Genomic DNA, 20795 nt, shown 5'->3' with positions numbered 1-20795 from the left:
ATAAAAAATAATCTAATTCTTCGCCATTTAAAGATATCAGGCAACACCTCCGACCCCAAAAAGAGAAAGGTATCAGACATGTATAAAATGCTTTACTTCTATGGATAATTTGATTCAATCAACCCCAGATAACACCAGGAAGCAGAAACCAGCATTGTCCCATATTAAAGATATGGGCTTTAGCACCATATTGTTAACCAAGTTGCTCCTAGGCCAACTGTTTGAATTGGGGTGTTCAGGGATGCTTTCCCACTGCTGAACTACCATAATGCTCCATATTTTCCTAAGTGTGGCAACCCATTGGTGATAAGGTGATTTCTTTAACTTGAATCAGTTTTTTTGTGGGGGGGAACCACACCTGGCTCTGCATTCAGGAATCATTCCTGCTGGTGCTTAGGCGTCCATATGGGATGCTGGGGATCAAACACAGGTTAGCAAAAGGCAAGCAGCCTCACCCTCTGTATTATTACTCCAGGTCGGCTTCAATTAATTTTTGTGACATGCGTAGTGATGCTTTTAATCAAGAAAATCTCCTTAGCATGTTCCACTCTAGAGCTGCCCACATCCCATCTTGAGTGTGTAGTACTTCTCTTTTGGAATTCCCTGTTCTTCTCTCAGTCACCTGAATAAAACTATTTTACTAAAAAGGGTGGGGGGAGGAAGAAGAAAGAAAAAGAAATGCTCATTGGACTTTCCTGGACGAGTAACAGCGAATTTTACTAGTTCTCTGGAGTCACTTGTGGCCAATCCAGTGCGCAGACTGCTCTTTGGTTCTTTAGCTCTAAGCGCACATTGTCTTGCAAATGATTCAGATGGGAAAATGCCATATGCCGGAAAATAGTGCCAGATTAATTTCACATATTTGAGATTTTTTTCATTTGTTTTTCTCACTTTGACAAGAAGGGGGTGAGGTGGGAAGGTCAAGAATCATTTGCCCACTTCACAAATGAGGAGGGCGAACATGAGATCACAGAAAGGGAGGTGCCTTGTCCTGGGGACTGGAAGCGAGTTAGTTAGATCCTAGATAGACCTTGAGTTCTCTCTTCACGATGCTCTCTCGGATGTGAAAAGGATCGCCAGACTCAAGCACTTTGCTGGCAGCTAGGACCAAATGACAACCGTTTTGAAGCCTGGGGCATGCTAAGTCTGGCACCTGTGCTGGAGTAGGAGAACCCTGCACCAGCACTGGCCATCCCCCCTCCTCACACCTGTCCCAGGCGATAAGGAAAGCAGAAGTAGCCGCAGCTGTGGTCCTAGCAGATAAAACGTTTAGGCGGGAAGTGCAATGACAAGTGAACTTGTAAAGTGCAAATGTGTGCTTTTAACTGTCAGTTGCTTTTGATCTTTTTTAAAAAGCCTGTTTGCAGAAGTCAGACCAAATAGCAGGAAGGTAGAGAAGCAAGATGGATTTGGGAAAGGACCAGTCGCGTCTGGCGTTGCAGAACACACCTGCTCCTCAGCAAGAACAGAACCATGTTCCAGGTAATGAAGGTCTTGGAAGGTGGGGGCTGTTGGGAATAAACGGCTCTATAAATATTTCCTCTTTTAAAAAAGGGATCTGAAAAGAAAAAGAGGCATAATTGAGTATGTTCAGGAACCTTAAATGGGAGAATGAAATACGAGGAATAAATGATAATGTTTAAAATAAGAGACAATGAAAATACCCGGAATAGTGTACTTCTATGGGGGTGCATATTTGGTAGAGCTTTGGGAAAGAGACCTGGAGAGAGGACATCACTATATTATTCTCTAATCTCATTCCCCTGAGTCTTTGTATCTATGCTCACACAGCTTTTCTTAAAATGTTTTGCAAAACCCTAGGCCTCGAGATAGTGTCTAAATGTTGTTATGTTGTGAATCCCTTTGGTAGTCAGATGAGCCTCTGGACTCCTCCTTAGAATAAATATTTTAAGTATATAAGATGATGTATACAAGAATACAAAGGAATAAATTGTTAGGATAGTTTTCAAAATGAAAAACTGATATAGTGTTATGTGTGTATGTGTAGATGCATGATAACAAAATTCAATTGTGATCCAATAACTGTTGTATTGAGTCAGTTATAGAATCTCCAGTGAATGATTTTTTTTGTGAATGACATTTTGAGGTGTCTGCAACAATAGCACTGTGCTAGGAAGAAAAACTATAATTTCTTTTGGTGACAAAGAATTATACTGCTAAAATGATTACCTATATTTAGAATGAAAGAAAATGGTAATTTAGATACCGGTAAAAATAAAAGTATCCAAGATCACCATTAAGGAACTCTGTCATGGCCAGGGATACATTCAGTAGCAGACCCTATGTTCTGTGAAATAAACACCCTAGATTTGGTCCCAAGAACTAACAAAACAAGCGCAAAACTTCTGCCCTAAGAATTGTACAGGGATGAGGGATGTACAGCAAATGCCTTATATGTATCCTGACCACTGCCAAAAAGGTTCTGTAGTCCAAGGGGCATGTTGGCATTTGGGGCCCCAGGGAAATTTTATAGCCTCTAAGAAGTTAAACATTGAAGACTCAGTGGCTTTTTTCAAAATTGCATGGAAACTTTTTTTGATGATACCTTTTACATGTCAAAGAAATTTCAAAGAAACACCATCCTATGGAAAAAAAATCCAAGAGGAAAAAAATTGATTGCATGAATATTCTTATGATTGAGCTACAAAGGCAAAAAATAAAAAATAAAATAGGCAACAACACAAATGCTCAAACTAGTGGACTGCATAAATGATAGGTTGTTTACTTCTAAATCAAGTAAAAATCATTTACTTGATTGTCATGCCATTAAAGTTGTAGTTATAAAAATAACATCATGAAAAATATTTCTGATACATCAGGTTAATAAATGGTAAAATTATGGTATGCTATTAAAACAAATTTGTGTAATATAGGGTTCAGTTTTTTTTTTTTTTTTTGCTTTTTGGGTCACACCTGGCAGTGCTCAGGGGTTACACCTGGCTCTTTACTCAGGAATTACTCCTGGTGGTGCTCAGGGGACCACATGGGATTCTGGGAATCGAATCCAGGTCAGCCATGTGCAAGGCAAATGCCCTACCCACTGTACTATTGCTCCAGCCCCATGGATTCAGATGGTTTTGAAGAATAAAATAAAGGTCCAGAGAGATAATACAGTAGTTAATGTGCTTGCCTTGCATTAGGCTGACACTGGCACTTCATATGCTCTGAGTACCACCAAAATGACCCCTAAGCACAGGTGCTGTAGAACTTCTTAGAGGAGTATGTCCTGAGCACATTCAGGTGTGACCCCAAAATAGAGCAAAAAAAAACAAAACATCATTATGTTAAGGGTGTTTGGCTTGCTTTCATTGTACAACAAAAATATTCTGAAAAAATCATAATAGGTTGGTAGCACACTTACATGCAAATACTGGTTTTTTCTTTTTTTTTCACTTTTTAGCCACACCTGGCAATGTTCAGAGACTACTGAAATATTGGGAAGGCGATCTGCTTTTTCTCTGGGTGGGCTCTCTGGGGATCTTGCTCCAGGGATCAAACCTGGGCTCCCCGCATGCAAAGCCCCCACGCCAGTCTTTTGAACCATCTTTCTGATTCCAAATACTGACCTTTTCATAAAAAAAAGTTTATGGAATGTCTGTTCTTAGACATTCTTTGTAGAGGTAAAAGGATAAGTAGTACATTGTTCTGGTTCTTAAACGTCTAGGAGAAAAACTAATATCCAGCATCTGTATTCCACCACTTTGATGGAAGATATTTTGCTGACAGTTGCTACAATTCACTACTCTATGTGTTCACTTTGATCCACCAGAATTTACTGGACGTTGGAATTTGCGCAACAGAGAACAGCTCAGGAAGAGAAAAGCGGAAGCCCAAGAGCAGCAGACTTCACAACTGCAACTCAGGTATGGCATGGCGACAGGCTGGGGGAAAAAGAACTGGTACTTCTGGAGCCTGTGCTCAATGCCCAGAGGACCTGAAAGTTTTCACTTGCTCAATAGTATCTTTCCAACGTTCCCATACTAGGGCTAATCGACTTATTTGAAGAAAAGAAAGGAAGCCAAGCCCCCAAAGGGTTAAATTTGTCTAATGCCAGAGAGCTAGTGTAGGAAAAGAATGTATCTGTGGTCTCATTCAAGAATGCACCAAGCAATGAGATTACATTGCTGTAGCCTAGTGTTCAGCTGCTCCAGGCTTTAGTAACCTATACTTGGAGGCATCTTGTTGAAAGTGGGAAGCACCACTGAGGAAATCTCTGGGTTTATTCTCCCAGTTTGATAAGGAATTTCTCCCAGGAAATGCCTTATCCAATAAATCATGAACTCTCAGTGGAGTAAACTCAAGTGTTGACTAAACCAGTGATGGAGAGTGTGGGAGCACCTCAGTCTCCAGTCCAGGTCACGTGGCCATTTGTCATCTCAGAGCTGGAGCACTGGTGCACTGGCCAGCTATGCAGGGTGGGCCTGCACCCATCTGCAATGAGCCTATGAGAGCAGAGGGAGGGGCTGCGTGCTTGGAGATGAAAGGGGGCAGGGGTGGCCGTGTTGGCAGGACAAAGCAAACAGTACACCAGCCACTCAGTCAGGTTTCTCAGCCTGAATACTATAGGCCAGGAGAATTCCTTTTTGTGTGGGAGGCTGTCCTGTGCATAGCAGATAGCAGCATCACTGGTCTTCCCAAACCAAGAATAAAACCCTTCTCCTCCACTAGGATGAGAACCAGAATTGCATACAGGAATTCTCAGATGTTCTACTCACTGCTCTTAAAGAATCACTAAACACACTTTATCTTTTTTTTTTTTTTAGCTTTTGGGCCATACCCTGTGGTGTTCAGGACTTACTCCTGGCTCCATGATTAGGGATCACTCCTGGCAGAGTTTAGGGTAGACCATGTGAGGTGTGAGATAGAACCTAGGTCAGCTTTAAGGCTGCATTATCTCTCTGGCCCCTGAACAAATTTTTTCATTTTTTGGCCACACCCTGAAATGCTCTAGTTACTCCTCGCTCTACACTCAGGGGTCACTCCTAGGGGTTCTCAGGGGACCATATGGGGTGCTAGGGATTGAACCCAGGTCAGTTGCTGCAAGGCAAGCGCCCTATCCATTGTACTATAGCTCCATTCCCCCCCCCCCAAAAAAAAAAACCACTCCTTAAGGTTATAGAGGCCTGCATCTATCTTCCAGGAATGGACAACTGTCTCTTCTGCCACAAGGGATTTTTCAATGAGCTCACATATAGTTGGTAAATAGGAGTGGATGTCTGTGTAATGAGAAAGTTGTATTGATATATGATTTTTCTTAGTTCAAAGGAGTCAAAATAATGGCGATGAAATAAATAAGGCTTCAGTTTGGCTGATGTGGGTAGTTCACAGAGCCTGAATTTGGGGTTCACTCCCAGGGAAGAACCCCCACCTTGCACAGCCCCCCACTGGGTCTGGTATGTCTGGTAGGCTTCTAGGCTCTCAGCGCTGCCCTTATTTGCATGGAACCATGGACTGCAGGCTGGTGTTGAACCAATGCTTCTCAGCATTTTACTGACCGTCACAATCTCAAGCTATATGAAACTGCCTGTCTGGATTATCCAAGCGGTGGCCTTCCTGACTAATGCTCATTTTTGTTAATGTTAAAAAGTTGCATGGGATTTAAGTCATTTGGCCAAGCTCTATTCCCTCCCCCATCTCAACTATTTTTAGAGGATTTTGCAAAAGATGAGGTTTTTCAAGAATGTAAATGTCACCTTTATAACTGAAATGTCTATGCTCTGGCCCTACAGCAAGTGATGTTGTAGAATATAATCCAAATTGCTCCCCTAGTTTGTTTTTGGTCTCACTGGAGATGTTTAGGGGTTTTTCCTAGCTTTGCACTCAGGAATCACTCCTGGTGGTGCTTGGGGGACCATATGGGATGCCAGGGATTGAGCCCGGGTTGGCCACTTGCAAGGCAAATGTCCTACCCACTGTACTATCGCTCTGGTCTACTCTCCTAGTTTTATTCAATAGCTTCCAACCATTGCTTGGTTTCTCTCGTGCTAGCATGGATAAGGAAGAGAGCACTCACTTGTCTCTGTGGGGATCCTTTGCATTTCTAACTCCACTTAAAGATTGGCCTTTTGGCTCACAGATAAGTTTCTGAGCTGGTGGATAGACTTTGCCCAGGGAATGTGGGGCAAGTCTAATAGTGCCAGTAGGACTGTGTCTCTTGAGCTTTCTGTGCAGGACACCACAACTATGGAAGACACAGAAACAGATGACATGCTCCTGAGTCTTGGCCACAGGTTGGTCTTGCTCTGGTGACATGAGAGAAATGTACTATTGAGGGCCATTTTCACTGTGCCACTCCACAAAGTGCAACCACAGACCTTTCCCAGAGAAACAGCAGAATGTACTATGGAAGCCAAAATGGCAACCTGGGAAGCCTGGATCCGTACTATCCGGCCATTGGGGCTAACCCCACCATCCTCCACTTTTGTAAAGGACAAGGACATATAAATTGATGTTAGGATTTCATGAGAAAGCAGAATAAGTAAATGTCACAGAGGAAACACTGTATTTTATTTTCTTTTCTGGATGGGGAGCTTTTTGAATCATATCTGGTGATGCTCAGGGGTTACTCCTGGTTCTGCACTCAGAAATTGCTCCTGGTGGTGCTTGGGGGACCACATAGGATGGCGGGGATTGAACCTGTGTCAGCTGCATGAAAGGTAAAAGTCCTTCCCACTGTACTACCGCTCTGGTACCCCCCCTTTTTTTGATAGAAAAAGTTTGGTTTATTATATTAGCTTTTACTTATGTGTTTTAGCATTTTTTTTGTGGGGGGACATACTTTGCAGTGCTCAGGGATCACTCCTGGTGGTGCCTGGGGGACCACATGTGGTGCCAGGGATCCAACACAGGTTGATTGTGTGCAAGGCAAATGCCCTATCTGCTCTACTATGGCTTCAGCCAGTATTTTAATAGAGTTAAAATGATGTGTTACGAACATTGAATTGTAAAACAGAAATTAAGATAATCCACAATTGTACAATTTCAAGAAATAAAATTCCCTTCATATTCTCAGAAAATATTTCAATCCTACTCTAACTTCATACCTACAGTACACCTGTCCACTACACTTATCTTTCTATCATTTTTCCTTTTCCCGCTATTTTTATTAAGATACCATGATTTAAAGTACTGTTAATCATACTTTTCATGCACACATCATTTTAACACAACACCTATCACCAGAGAGTTCATTTCCCTCCACTGGTGAAGCGCCCCCCCCCGAGGCTTCTTCCCTTGTATGTTCAGTTCTATGGACAAAATCTCCAGTTCCAATGACTTGGCCAGTTATTCACTTATGTTTCTTTTTTAATCCACACAGGATATCTTTTTAAAATTTACTATTTATCACTGTATTATTGTTCCAACCCCTATATACAATTCTTATAACAACCATGAGGCTGGGGAAATACTTTTTAAGTTAGCTATAAAAGAATCAAGGCATAGAGTGTTTAAGGGAATTACTCACAATCACACAGTTGCTAAGTGACACAGTACAGATTAAATTTTAGGTCATCTATATATATTTCTATCTTTTGAAAAACCAACAGGTAGAACATGGGGCATTTTATTGGATTCCCTCATATAGAGATCTATGTAACACAATATTTAGATCTACTGAGTGTAATAAATGTTTTCCAAAGAATTCACCATATAGGCTGGAGAGATAGTACCAGGGTAGGGAGTTTTCCTTGCACATGGCTGGGCTCGGGTTCAATCCCCGGCATCTTATATGGTCCCCCAAGCACCACCAGGAGTAATTCCTGAATGCAGAGCCAGGAAGTAACCCCTGACCACTGCTGGGTGTAATCCCCCCAAAAAGGCCCCCCCAAAAAAGTGAGAGAAGAATTTACATTATCTTCTAAAATGTATAAATAGGGGTTAGATAGATGCACAGTGGGCAAGGCACTTTACTTGCCTGCGCCTGTTCTAGGTTCAATTCTCAGCATCCCATATGGTCCCTCCAGCACTGCCAGGAGTAATTCCTGAATGCAGAGCCAGGAGTAAGCCCTGAGCATCACTGGGTATGACTCCAAAACAAAACAAAGTGTAAACAGGTCTGGAAAGTAAAGTGGGTAAGATGCTTTTCTTGCACACAGCTGACCATTGTTCGGAACACTGACACTGCATATAATCTCCCCTGAATACTACCAAGAGTAATTTCTGAGTACAGAGCCAGGAATAAGCCCTGAGAACTGCTGAGAGTGGTCCCAAAACAACAACAACAACAACAAATTTAAAAATTATATAACAAAAACTTTAAAATTTATCTTGTTACCCTGGTTACTTGGAATTATACTTCAGAGTGCTGAGGTCCACAAGCATCATTTTGGATTATTTCATTTGTCTTCTGCATTATTTTAATATTTATTTGAGCTTTCCTATGGCATACAGACATATCCTTATTTCTATCGACTAAATTGATTCTAGTGAGACAATCTTTAAAAAATATGAATATTTTCAAACAAAACAAAGGTAGAATAGGGAGTACACGCTTGTTTATGGGTCACTCTGCAGGACTGGGAGCTCCTTCTGGCTCAGTGCCTGGGCCTGATGTTGGTCTCCCACAGACAAAGCCATACCAGCCAGTGGGGCTCACTGCCAGCTTAGGGATTACACTTTTTAATTTTTGAGGAACTATGAGTACAGAAAAGAGATAGGGAACTGTTCTTGTTATCTCCAGATAGCTTACTGAAAAAATAAGTTTCCTTCAAAATAGAGAGTCAGCAGCCCATGTGCCTTGCCTTCAGCCTGATCTTCGTAATAAATCCTCGAGGAGTTTTAGCAGGACCGCAATTCCGCCTTTGAGTGTATCAGAGGAGGCTCCCAATGCAGCGAGTGGTTCAGAATTTCAATGGGTTTAGAAAAGTGATGCAATGCTTATTTATAGCACCTTTTTCTCCCTCCCAGCCCATCTGTATTAGCCATCTGTATTTGGTTATATTTGCAGTACCTAACAATTTGTCATTGGCTGTGGTTTCTGTACATATTCTTTCATCTAGATCTTCAGTCTAGCCATTCGTTCCAAGGAAGTAGAACACGGACACTTGGCCTTTCCACTAGCCTCTCACTCCAGCAGTGTTTTTGCAGATTTGCCTCGGCTCCCAGTACATCTCATCTGACGTGTACTGCAGCTACTTGGCATTCGTTCCACCAGATCCTGTGTGAGCTAAGCAAGCCGTCTGCATCACGGTCCTGCTGGCTGCCCAGACCCAGAGCCATGCCTAGACTGCAGATTTACGAACACAAATGTGTCTCTTTGCCAGAGCACAGGGAGGCTGACTCATATCAGATTCATACCAAACCTGTATATGAATCAGAACCCCAATCATTTATGAGATCAGTGATGTTTTTCATAGGCAACCTTGAAGCAGGTATCTTATCTCTTCCATGTGAACTACAAAGAACGTTCCTGGTGAGCAAGGCTTTAGAGACAAAAAGTCCCTGAAGAATACTTGTTTTCCCTGGATGACTGCAAGCATCTCAGATGGCTTCATTGCACAAATAGAGGCAGCCCAGAGAGATGAAGCATTTTTTTCCAGGTTGTACAAATAAGGCAAAGGAGGCCTGAGACTGTTATTACTAGCATTTATTTGAATTCTGTTGCCCATTACTAACACTAATTCTCATCTCTCCACAGAGGGCAGAAAAAATGCAAGCGGCAGAAAACTGGAAAGGAAAATGAAAGAAGAGGAAGAAAGAAACAAAATACAGAACCAAAGGTGGTGCTGGAGTCACCACTAAAGGAGAAGGTTGAGAAAGCAGCAGCACGTACACAGAGAGAAACTGAGTCACCTATGGATGTCGCTGAAGCCCCTGTTCCAGTACCACCTCCCCCAGAAGCTGTGCCTGAGAAATATTCGACTGAAGTAGGCCAAGAAAGCATTACATGCCAGGAAGATTCTTCTGAGAACCGAGAAATAGTGGTGCAAAACCAGCCTTCTAAAACTTGCCAAGATCTGGCTGAATCCGAGGACCTAGCTCCTAAAATGTGTCAAGAAATACCTGTACCTCAAGACCCGCCTTTCAAAATGTGCCATGACACAGCTAAACCTGAAGATCTCTCTCCACAAGCGTGCCAAGACGTAGATATATCCAAGGCCCCTCTTCCTGAAACATCTGAAGATGTTCAAGATGTAGAGAGATGCGTTGTTGAGACATGCCCTGACCTATATGTAGCTGAAGGCTGCCATCCTGACTTACAGCAAGAAAGAGTTGAACCTGAGGAGTGGAATGTTGAGCAGGATCAGGAACTAGCTGAGACAGCACGCTACTTCCCAAACACACAACCAGAAATAGCTGTGCCTAATGACCTCTCTAGAAAAGCCTACGCAGAACCTGATCTACCCGAATGCTCTTCTCACAAAATGTACCAGGAAACTTCTGGACCTCAGTCCCTCTCTGATAGAACAATCCAAGAAACACCCAAGACTGAAGAATATGCACTTGAAATAGATCAAGAAACACCTGGGCCTGAAGATTGTGCCCTTGAAATGTACCAGGTAACACCTAGGCCTGAAGTCTATGCCCCTGAAAAGTACCAAGAAACACATGGGCCTGAAAATTGTGCCTCTGAAATATACCAAGAAACACCTGGGCTTGAAGTCTGTGCTCCTGAAATGTACCAGGAGGCACCTGGGCCTGCAGTCTGTGCCCCTGAAATGTACAGGGAAAAATCTGGGCCTGAAGTCCGTGCCCCTGAAATGTATCATGAAACATCAGGACCTGAATATGGCTCCCCTGAACTATATCAAGAAACACCTGGACCTGAAGATCTTTCTACTAAAGCATATACACATCAGGATGTGCCTACTGAATGCTTTCCGGAAGCAAACCAAGAAACAGGTAGGCTGGAGGCCAAGACCCTAACACATAGGAGGAGAAAATCTAAGATTCTTTATGCTTTCACAGGGTAGCTGCTGTTTACTGGGGATAAGTCAGTGTCTTGGGACCTGATGCTCCCTACAGGTGCACAGACACAAGTGAAGCCCCACAGAAGGCGAGCTGTAGCTTTCTTTGACTATCCCAAATTATCACCCAGGTACCTACATGGGTTTGATGCCACTGATGTCCTTAGTTAGATTCAGATGCTGTCATTGTCCCTGTCCTCCTGTTGTTCATCAATTTGCTTGAGCGGGCCCAGTAACGTCTCCATTGTGAGACCTGTTGTTACTGTGTTTGGCATATCGAATACGTCACGGTAGCTTGCCAGGCTTTGCCGTGCGGGCGAGATACTCTCGGTAGCTTGCTGGGCTCTCCGAGAGGGATGCAGGAATCAAACCTGGGTCGGCTGAGTGCAAGGCAAATGCCCTACCCGCTGTGCTATCGCTCCAGCCCAGAATTAAAAAAAAAAAGTCTTTCAATCAATGGCTATCTTGGCACATTTCCAAAATAATAAAAGAAAATAAAAACCCAAGTGTAAACAGTAGAAACTTGTACATACTTATCCATTTGGGGAAGTCTAGTAGTGAAGAAAAGTGGACCAAATATACCAGTAAACACCTGGACCTGAAGACCTTTCTACTAAAGCATATACACATCAGGATGAAAAATGTACAAAATATTTTAAAGGATAATTAAGCTTTGTTTTTTTTTACTTTTTGGGTCACATGCAGTGATGTTCAGGGGTTACTCCTGGCTCTGCATTGAGGAATCACTCCTGGCAGTGCTGGGGGGGCCATATGGAATGCCAGGAATTGAACCCTGGTCAGCCGCGTACAAGGCAAACGCCCTACCCGCTGTACTATGGCTCCGGCCCCTGGTCAGTTAAGTCTTGATTAACAAGAAATTTTCATAAATGAGGTTTTTCTTGAAAATTAAAGTTTCCTGGTGAACTAAAGGCAAATAAATTCACAGTACTGGGTACTGATGGAGACAATAAGATGCTAAATCTGATCCTGTAACTAAGGAACTTATTCTTGTAGGATTGACCAAAAATTCTTTAAATATTTGTTCCTGAAAAGTTTTCAGAAGCATACCAAAAACGTATGTTTATCTTTGACAATAGAATAGGCAGCATAAGAAATGGACTGAGAGACAGTACAGGGGTTTAAGGCACTTGTCATGCATGTAGACTACCTTAGTGTGATCCCTGGTACCACATATGGCACCCCAATGAGCACAGAGTCAGGAATAAGCTGGAGGAGTAAGTTGGTCACTAGGTATGACCCCAAAACCAAAACATATAAAACAAAACAGAAATCGGGCTGAATCTTTCAGACTATAGCCTTCAATAGGGGGCTGTTTTCTATTTCTTTCTCTCTCTTTTTTAGTTCGTTGCATTTATGTGGGGTGTTTTTTTTACTTTTTGTGCTGGGAGGGGGGGCGTTTGAGTCATAAACAGCAGTGTTCAGGGATTATTCCTTGTGGTACTGGGGGACCACATGTGGAGTCAGAAATCTAACGAGGGTTGGCTGCAAGCAAGCCAAAGACAAGGGCTTTCACCCTGTGCTCTCTCTCCAGCCCCTGGGGCACTGTTTCCTAAAGAAATCCCTTTGATGGTTTATTTAGTCTTTCTCCTGAAAGATGAGTATAACAAAAACATGGGGTCCAACTAATAAAGGTTTTAAAGAAGTATCTTTAATAAATGATAACGACAGGGCAGAGAGACAACTCCGCAGGCTGGAACACATGCTTTACATGCAGGAGACCCAAGTTCCAGTCCCAAAACAGCTCCACGTGCTTATATGGGAGAAGCCTACTCCCCACTGCTCAGACTCCCTCTAACCCTTAACAACAATGAGATTACAGTGGATCACAGACCTTTGGCGCTAGTAAGTCATTGGCAGAGCACTTGCCTCACGTGTGTCAGGCTCTAGATATATATAACATGCATTCACACATGCACGCTCATGCAGTCTGAGAAGTACTACTTGTACTCAGAGGAATATCCCACTGGAAAAGCAGTTGTAATCATTACAGAGATCTTATTCTAAGGTTTACATCTGAATCCATTCACCAGGGTTAATATGGGCAATGAATTAATCTCTCTCTCTCTCTCTCTCTCTCTCTCTTTTGCTTTTTGGTCTATACCCAGAGATGCTCAGGGGTTACTCCTGGCTCCGCACTCAGGAACTACTACTGGCAGTACTCAGGAAGTCAGGAATTGAACTTGGGGTCAGCCACATGCAAGACAAATGCCCTAACCCCACTGTACTATAGCTCCAGCCCTTAGTGTCTATTTTGTTCTCAATTTTGTTTTGCCAAACAAAAGGAAATACCTACCTTTTGCTTATTATAAAATAGTGTGATGTATAAATATAATATAAAATATTATCATGAATTAAAACAGAATGTAAGTTAAGTATAGAATAAAAATTCCTCTGTAATGATGTCTCCTATCCAGTGCTAAGGTTTTTTTTTTCTTTTTTAACAAATGAGAATAGTTATTTTCAGTTCTTAACCTAATTTTTCCCACATACAATCTAGATTGTGCCCATCTTAAAATGACACCTTTTGACACCATTCTGCAATACTGTGTTTTGAGGAGATTCATTTATTTAGCTAGTTTATGTATAATGAACGTTAAGGTTATTGTCAAGTTTCAAAGTTTTAATATTTTATTTTTGTTTTGTTTTGGTTTTGGGGACACAACTGGTGTTGCTCAGGGCTTATTCCTGACTCTATTCTTAGGGATAACTCCTGATGGGCTTGGGAGATCATATCCGGTTCTGGGGATGGAACCTGGGTTGACTATGTGTAAGGCAAGTGCCCGCTCTGTTGTACTATCACCCCAGCACCCAAGTTTTATATTTAACAGTGTACCATAAGCATACTGGAAATAACAGTTACTTAATGAGCCTGGTATTTCCTATATGCTAGATACTGTATTAAAACTTTTGTATAATTATTCTAGTCAATTTTTAAAAAACTACTGGGAAGGTAATTATTATGCCTATTTTATAAATAAGAAAAGTGGGATACTGGAAACTTGTTTGATGATTTTCTTTGGATAAACCCTGGTGAATTGAAATGGTGGCATTAAAAATAGATACATTTACAGAATACTTGACTGCAAAAAGTATTTTGGGGACCGGAGAGAGAGCTCCGTGGGCTGGATGCATGCCCTACATGCAAGAGACCCAGGCTCAAGCCCTCAAATTTTCCAGGAGTGACCCCCCAGGTCAGAACCAGGAATCCCTGAGCACCGCTCAGTGATCCTCCTCCCTTTTTTTGGTTGTTATTTTATAAATACTGTACATAAGCACAATTTTTTAAAAAATCTTGGTTCTGGGAGAAATTTGGGGGCAGGCACACAGGCCTTGCATGTTCAAAGTCAAGTTCAATTCTGGCACTACATAGTAGTGCTCACTAATACATAAGCACTGCCAGGTATAGCTCTGGAGAACCCCCAACACCGGGCCCAAACATTAAACCACCTGCCTTAGTTATAGCCCTTGATCCCCTGAGCACTGCTTAGGAGCAATCCCTTACTAACAAATCTTTGCTAAAATTAAACAAAACTCTTTTTGAGGCCAAAGTGGTAATACAGTGGGTAGAGCATTTGTCTTGCACATAGTCAATTCATATTCAATCCCTTGGCACCACATATGGTCCTGTAAGCCTGCCAGGAGTGATCTCTGAGTAGAAAGTCCTGAGCACCACCAGGTATGACCCCAAAACCAAATTAATTAAATAAAAATTTAAGTTTTATTTTGTTTATTTAGCTATTAATTTTTGTGGTGCTGGAGGCTGAATCCACAGCTTTATGTTTGCAAATCTCTACCACTAAGCCCCAGGCCTTCTAATTGCTGGAATTTTTACATTTTGATGACTTAGCATCTTTTCACGATTATTATGACCACCTTAAATCAATCTTCTCTTTGGTTTTTTTGGGCCCCACCCAGTTGGGTCTGATGTCTAAGGGTTCCTCCCAGTCATGTTCAGGGAATTACTGGCTCTGGGCTGATGAACCTATGGCTCCTTCATGTAAATCTGCATCCCAACCCTTTAAGTCATCTCTTTGGTTCACTTGGATTTTTCTTTTAAGATTACCTAGTGAATGCTAGTTCCTTATTTTTTTTTCTTTTAGGGTCACACACAGCAATGCTAAGGGATTACTCCTGGCTCTGTACTCAGGAGTTACTGCTGGCAGTGCTTGGGGGACCATATGGGATGCTGGGGATTGAACCTGGGTCGGCCACGTGCAAGGCAAACACCCTACAAGCTGTACTATCACTCTGGCCCCTAGTTCCTTATTAATTTTTTTTTCATTTTGGATCATACTGGGCCATGCACAGGGGTTACTCCTGGCTCTGCACATTACTTCTGGCAGTGCTCGGGGAACCATACGGGATGCTGGGAATCGAACCTCGGAAAAAGTCCTACTGTTGTGCTATTACTCCAGCCCCAGTTCCTTAATTTTTTACAGTTGCTTTGATTGAATCTAGGGCAAGTGCTCTACCTCTGGGTTCCATCTCCAGTCCTTCTCAATTCCATTTTTAATTTAAAATATCTATTTTGATTGATTGAATATATATTTAGTTTTTAGACCATTAACTATATGTTAGTTATATTTTTCCATTTGTTTATGGTTTAACTTTGTTTTTGTCATATAGAATTAAAAATTTTAGGTATTCAAGCTTGTCAAACTTTTCCTTTATGGTTTTTGGTCTATGTTTTGCTTAGAAAGGCCTTTATCATTCTAAAGTTTTTTTTTTTTTTTTGGTCACACCTGGCGATGCACAGGGGTCACTCCTGGCTCTGCACTCAAGAATTACCCCTGGCAGTGCTCAGGGGACCATATGGGATGCTGGGAATCAAACCTGGGTCAGCCGCGTGCAAGGCAAGTGCCTTACCTGCTGTGCTACGCTCTAATCCCCATTCTAAGGTTTTTAAGAAAAATCTAACATTTCTACAATACTTATGAGATGTTACTGTGTAAGTCTTCAATTAATACAAAATTTGTTTTTGTGTCATGAGTGAGTCAATGGGTTCTTTTGTTGTTTTGTTTTGCGGCCACACCCATCAGTGTGGTTGGAGGTTATTCTCTGTTCAGTGCTTTGGGATCACTCCTGGCCATGCTCACTTCTAGATGTGCTTTGGGTATCACACAGGCCAGGAATCAAACCCAGGGTCTCACACATACAAGGCATGAGTTTACTACCGTGAGTTAGGGTTTTCTTTTCAACGGGCAATTGTTTCCAGCACCATTTATTGAATTTATTATTTTATCTTATCTTTCAGAAATAAAAGAAAAACCCAAAGCTGAAGACTCAGAGACATCAGCAAGTCCAAACGCTCCTCAAGAATCTCATCCAGAACAAGACATCTTTAGTTATGTTTTGTTTTAGCAATGTTCAACCATCTTAGCTTAAAACACACCTACATATGTGATATGCGTGATATTCTTAGAAGTATTGTAGAACTAGGGCAAGGAAATGGCTCAAAGAGCTGTAGTGCATGCTTTTTGTGTGGGAGATTAGGGTTCAGTGGCCAGCACCAAATGGTCCTCCAAGTTCTGCCATGACCCCCAATTAATGAGCTGAGTATAGCCCCTGAGAATGGCTCAGTGTGGCCCCCCCACCAAAAAAAAACAAGCTATACATTAGAAGTATTGACCATATTCATTGACATTTAATTTTAGCCATTTTTTTCTCCATTTAGAGGCCAGCAAGGAAGACCAACACATTTCTTTCTGACTTTACCAATATCCTGATAGTTGTGTGTGTGTGTGTGAGTGTATTTATATGTATGTGCACATATGTTAGAGTGAGGATAGTGATGGGAAGAGAAGAGAACGAAGAGAAGGTGGCGCCAGGGGGCAGCTTGGAAGTAGAGTTTCTTTTTGTTTGGGATCCCTGGTGCCATAACAAAGAGTGTGATTGCTAGTAGAGCACTGCTAAGATGTGCTAAGGGCTGAGGATGGAACTCAGCAGATGACATTTGCCTTGCATGTATGGGAACCTGGGTTGGATTCCCAGCATCACCAAAAGACCAACTCCCTCAAAAAAAAAGAAAAAAAAACACCCCAAAATTTATTTTTTTTCGGAGATGTTGCTGAATGGCTGTTCCAGGCTGTGGGGCGGGTAAGAGCCCTCTCCAGTCCAAGGGACCCAGCCTCAGCAGCCAATCTCCACAACCCAAGCACCACCACGCTCCAGGCCACTTTCTGGACTGCAAAGTGGCTGGTGACACATTATAAGGTACTTCCTACCCATTTTCCACAATTACTACACCATATCTGATGGGGCTCAGACAGTAGGCTACAAATCATAGGGAAAAATATATAAATATATGCCTCTTGGAGAGCCCGGCAAGCTACTAAGAGTATCCCGCCTGCATGGGCAAGCTCCCTGTGGGGTATTTGATATGCCAAATACAGTAAAGACAACAGGTCTCATCCCCTGACCCTGAAAGAGCCACCAATCATTGGGAAAAGGCAAGTAAGAAGAGGCTGCTAAAATCTCACGGCTGGGAGGTATAGAGACGTTACTGGCGCCCGCTCGAGTCATTCGATGATCAACGGGATGACAGTGATACAGTTGCTGAATGACAGACTACATGCCTCACAGATGTGCAGGAGGGAGGGAGGGAGGAGGGGGGGGGGAAGAGAGAGAGAGAGAGAGAGAGAGCCACCAAATATATGTGAGCACTATAACCAAGTGGCCCAGACACCACAGCAGCAGCAACAACAGGGAGGAAATGGGGGAAAGAATTTGAGTCCATTAAAATAAATCATTTTTTTTTTGCAGTGCTGGGAATTGAAACCAGGGCCTGACACAAGGCAGGCACTCTACCACTGAATCACACCCACCACCCGAGGGAATAGAAAAGAAAGATCAGAAGGATACTGAATTGACTTTAGCTCCTATAAAACATCTCTTTAGGGTCCAGAGAGATAATGCAATGAGTAGGGTGCTTGCCTTGCAGGCAGCAAACCTGGGATCCACCCCCAGCATCCCTATCTGGTTCCCTGCTTCCTGACAGGAGTGATTCCTGAGTACAGAGACAGGAGTAAGTCCAAGTACTGCCAGGTCTGGCCCCAAAGCAAAACAAAATCAAACAAATTTAAAAAAATCTTCCCTGACTTATTTCATTATATATGTGTATATATATAATATGTACATAAAATATTTACATATATAATATTACACCCGGGGGACTGGGTGGGAGAGGGCTCAGGGTGCTGGGGATCAAGCTCGGACTAGGTCTTGCACATGTTGGGCATGTGCTCTGACTCTTGAAACAACTTCCTGGTCCTCCTTCGATTTTTTTCTATTAATTCTTAAGAGCAGAAAAGTGAAGAACAAACTTTTGAAACTGGAGAGTATAAGTTTCCTTGTAAATTGTGTTCACTTTTTTAATAATAGCACTAATATTTTATTCTAGCTTGAGTTGGCTTTTTTTTAATACAGCTAATTTTAACAATTCTTAGTCTGGGACTCCTTCAAAGATATTTTTGGGGTGGTGAGTGAAGTTTGTATATTTAAATTTTGATTTTATAATTTTAGGTTTTAACCATTGTATCTGTGCAAAATGTACATTAAATCATCATTGAATATTTGTCATTACATTGTGAATGAAGTGTGGTAAGCACTGTGGGAGTTAGAAGGTCTATAACACCTAGTCCTTGCCTACCAAAGCATTTAATCTTGTCCCCTGGGGGAATAAAACAAAACAAAATAAAAATAGCAAATGTCAATCCCATTTGCCTGGGAAAAATGAAGAGACTGTGTAGAGGTGAGGATCACAGCATTTTGGAAAGTCACAGAAAAGGGTGAATTCTAGACACATTCTGTATGCAAAGTGCATGCAACGCACAGATAATGTAGGGAGAGTACATGGGGAACAGGGCTAGTGAGCTGGAAATGCTTCTATTATTAGACTGAAGTTTGCATACCTAAGATGGTAGCTGACTGGAGCAATGAAGTAAGACTTGGATCCTGGAGTGGCGGGCTTTAGCACACTTATATATAATGGTGAGAATCAATCTAAAATGACATGAAAATACGGTAGAAGTATTAACTATGACGGGCAGGAAAATCTGGGATATGTGAGGGGCTGTCTTTAGTTTTACTTCTATTGTTATAGGTGGCTCAAAGGGTGTATTTTCACAAATAAAAGGCACAGGTGCACGTGCTCTCCATAGAGGTCTTACTCCTAGGTCTGAGGCTAGAGTAAAAAGCAAGATGGGGGGTCCTAGTCAGTCCTTAGGTGTGAAACAGTGGTTCTCACCCCTCATAGTGTATTAGAACCTCCAGGGAAGGTGTCAAAATTGCTGCTCACCAGGGGCTTCAAATTCATTTGTGGAGGGCAATACCTAGTCACAGATAAATTATTTTGTGTGTGTGTGTGCGTGTGTGTTTGTGTGTGTGTGTGTGTGTGTGTGTGTGTGTGTGTGTGTGTTGGGGGAGTCGGCCACACTCAGTGGTGCTCAGGGCTCCTTCAATTTTCATGTGAAGCTAGAGTTGAATGATTGAACCCCCAGGGCTCATCGAGTCTAGGAGTTGTACTTTTTTTTTCCCCTTTTTGGGTCATACCTGGCAATGCGCAGGGGTTAGTCCAGGCTCTGCACTCAGGAATTACTCCTGGCGGTGCTCAGGGGGCTGGGAATCGAACCCGGGTTGGCTGCGTGCAAGGTAAATGCCTTACCTGCTGTACTATCGCTTCAGTCCCATGTACTGTTTTTTGCCAGTCCATTTTCCTTCTTTAAAGTCTACATATAAGTGAAACCATCTGGTAATAGTAATTTATTTCACTTGGCTTAATCACCTAATTTCCATCCATTTTTATCCCAAATGGGGACAAAATTTGTTAATAGTAGCAGAGTTATATTCTATTGAGTCTAAAATGTCACTGCTTCTTTAGCCAGTTATCCATGGATAGACATTTAGGTTGTTTCCATGTTTTAGCTATTGTAAAAAGTGCTGCCATGAATATAGGGTTATAAATATCTTTGAAACACATTTTTATACTCTTTCCATAAATGTCTAAGAGTGGCATTTCTGGTTCTTATAGTATTTTCGTGGAAATATTTTTCACAGGGACCAAGCCCATAGGTGTGACAAGGGCCAGGGGCCACTCACATTAATGTAGGCCTGAATACCTGATGCTCAAGCCCCCAAATCCTCATGGGCCACCATGGCTATACCTAGTGGTGGTGGTGCTACTGGGCAGAGGGTGTGCATGTGGTGTCTGGGATACAACTCAGGCCTCACACATATAGGTATGTGCTGTATTGAGTCACATTGCCACCCTCTAAGACAGTTTTCGTTTTGATTTGAAACCTTGATGTTACAATTTAAGTTCTACATGACTCCTCGAATGTGTTGCCTTCCTTTCATGGTAAATGTATTCACTACTATTTGAAAAATCCATGAATCTATGATAGTGCATATAAAATAATCAGAAAAAAAGTCAAGCTGATTTTTCACACAGACCTTTCACCCAAATTAGACAGTGAATCATAGAACACATCCATAGAAATGTTTCTCAAAGTGTAGACTGATGATCACCTGCAAAAAACATTTAGTTTTTAGGGGTTTTTTTTGTTGTTTTTTTGCGGATCCCTAGATCTTACAGAAAGAGTTGTCTTATAAATCACAAGCCATCAAGAATTCTTGACAGAATAAAAACCTCAAATCATATAACTTAAAAGGTGCTACATAATTAAATAGCATGTAATTCTTTTCCATAAAGAGCAATCTTACCTTTAAAAGCATGGGGCTTACCTTTAAAAAAGATAGCACACAGCAGATAAAGGCACTTGCCTTGCACGCAGTGATGAGTACAATCTCCGTCACATATGGTCTCTTGAACCCAGCCTGAGCTATGGA

General features: G+C 42.0%; 1 protein-coding gene across 1 annotated transcript; it reads left to right on the top strand.

Moving 5' to 3' along the window:
- Positions 1-1032: 1032 nt before the first annotated feature.
- On the top strand, positions 1033-16383 carry HEMGN (hemogen). The gene is made up of 4 exons (XM_056117071.1): positions 1033-1482; positions 3791-3884; positions 9659-10863; positions 16204-16383. The coding sequence occupies exons 1-4, from the start codon at positions 1404-1406 to the stop codon at positions 16308-16310; spliced, it is 1485 nt and encodes a 494-aa protein (XP_055973046.1). The 5' UTR covers positions 1033-1403; the 3' UTR covers positions 16311-16383.
- The last annotated feature ends 4412 nt before the right edge of the window (positions 16384-20795 follow it).

This window comes from Sorex fumeus, unplaced genomic scaffold, assembly GCF_029834395.1.
Source record: "Sorex fumeus unplaced genomic scaffold, SorFum_2.1 ptg000034l, whole genome shotgun sequence".
Taxonomy (NCBI): Eukaryota; Metazoa; Chordata; class Mammalia; order Eulipotyphla; family Soricidae; genus Sorex; species Sorex fumeus.
Note: the sequence above shows the minus strand (reverse complement) of the source record. Positions and strands in the feature narration are given on the sequence as shown.

Excerpts from the sequence above, each read along its gene's own strand:
- HEMGN (XM_056117071.1), top strand. The coding sequence starts at position 1,404 with ATGGATTTGGGAAAGGACCAGTCGCGTCTGGCGTTGCAGAACACACCT. Across the intron at positions 1,483-3,790 it reads AGAACAGAACCATGTTCCAG|AATTTACTGGACGTTGGAAT; the intron begins GTAATGAAGGTC and ends TTGATCCACCAG. Across the intron at positions 3,885-9,658 it reads ACTTCACAACTGCAACTCAG|AGGGCAGAAAAAATGCAAGC; the intron begins GTATGGCATGGC and ends ATCTCTCCACAG.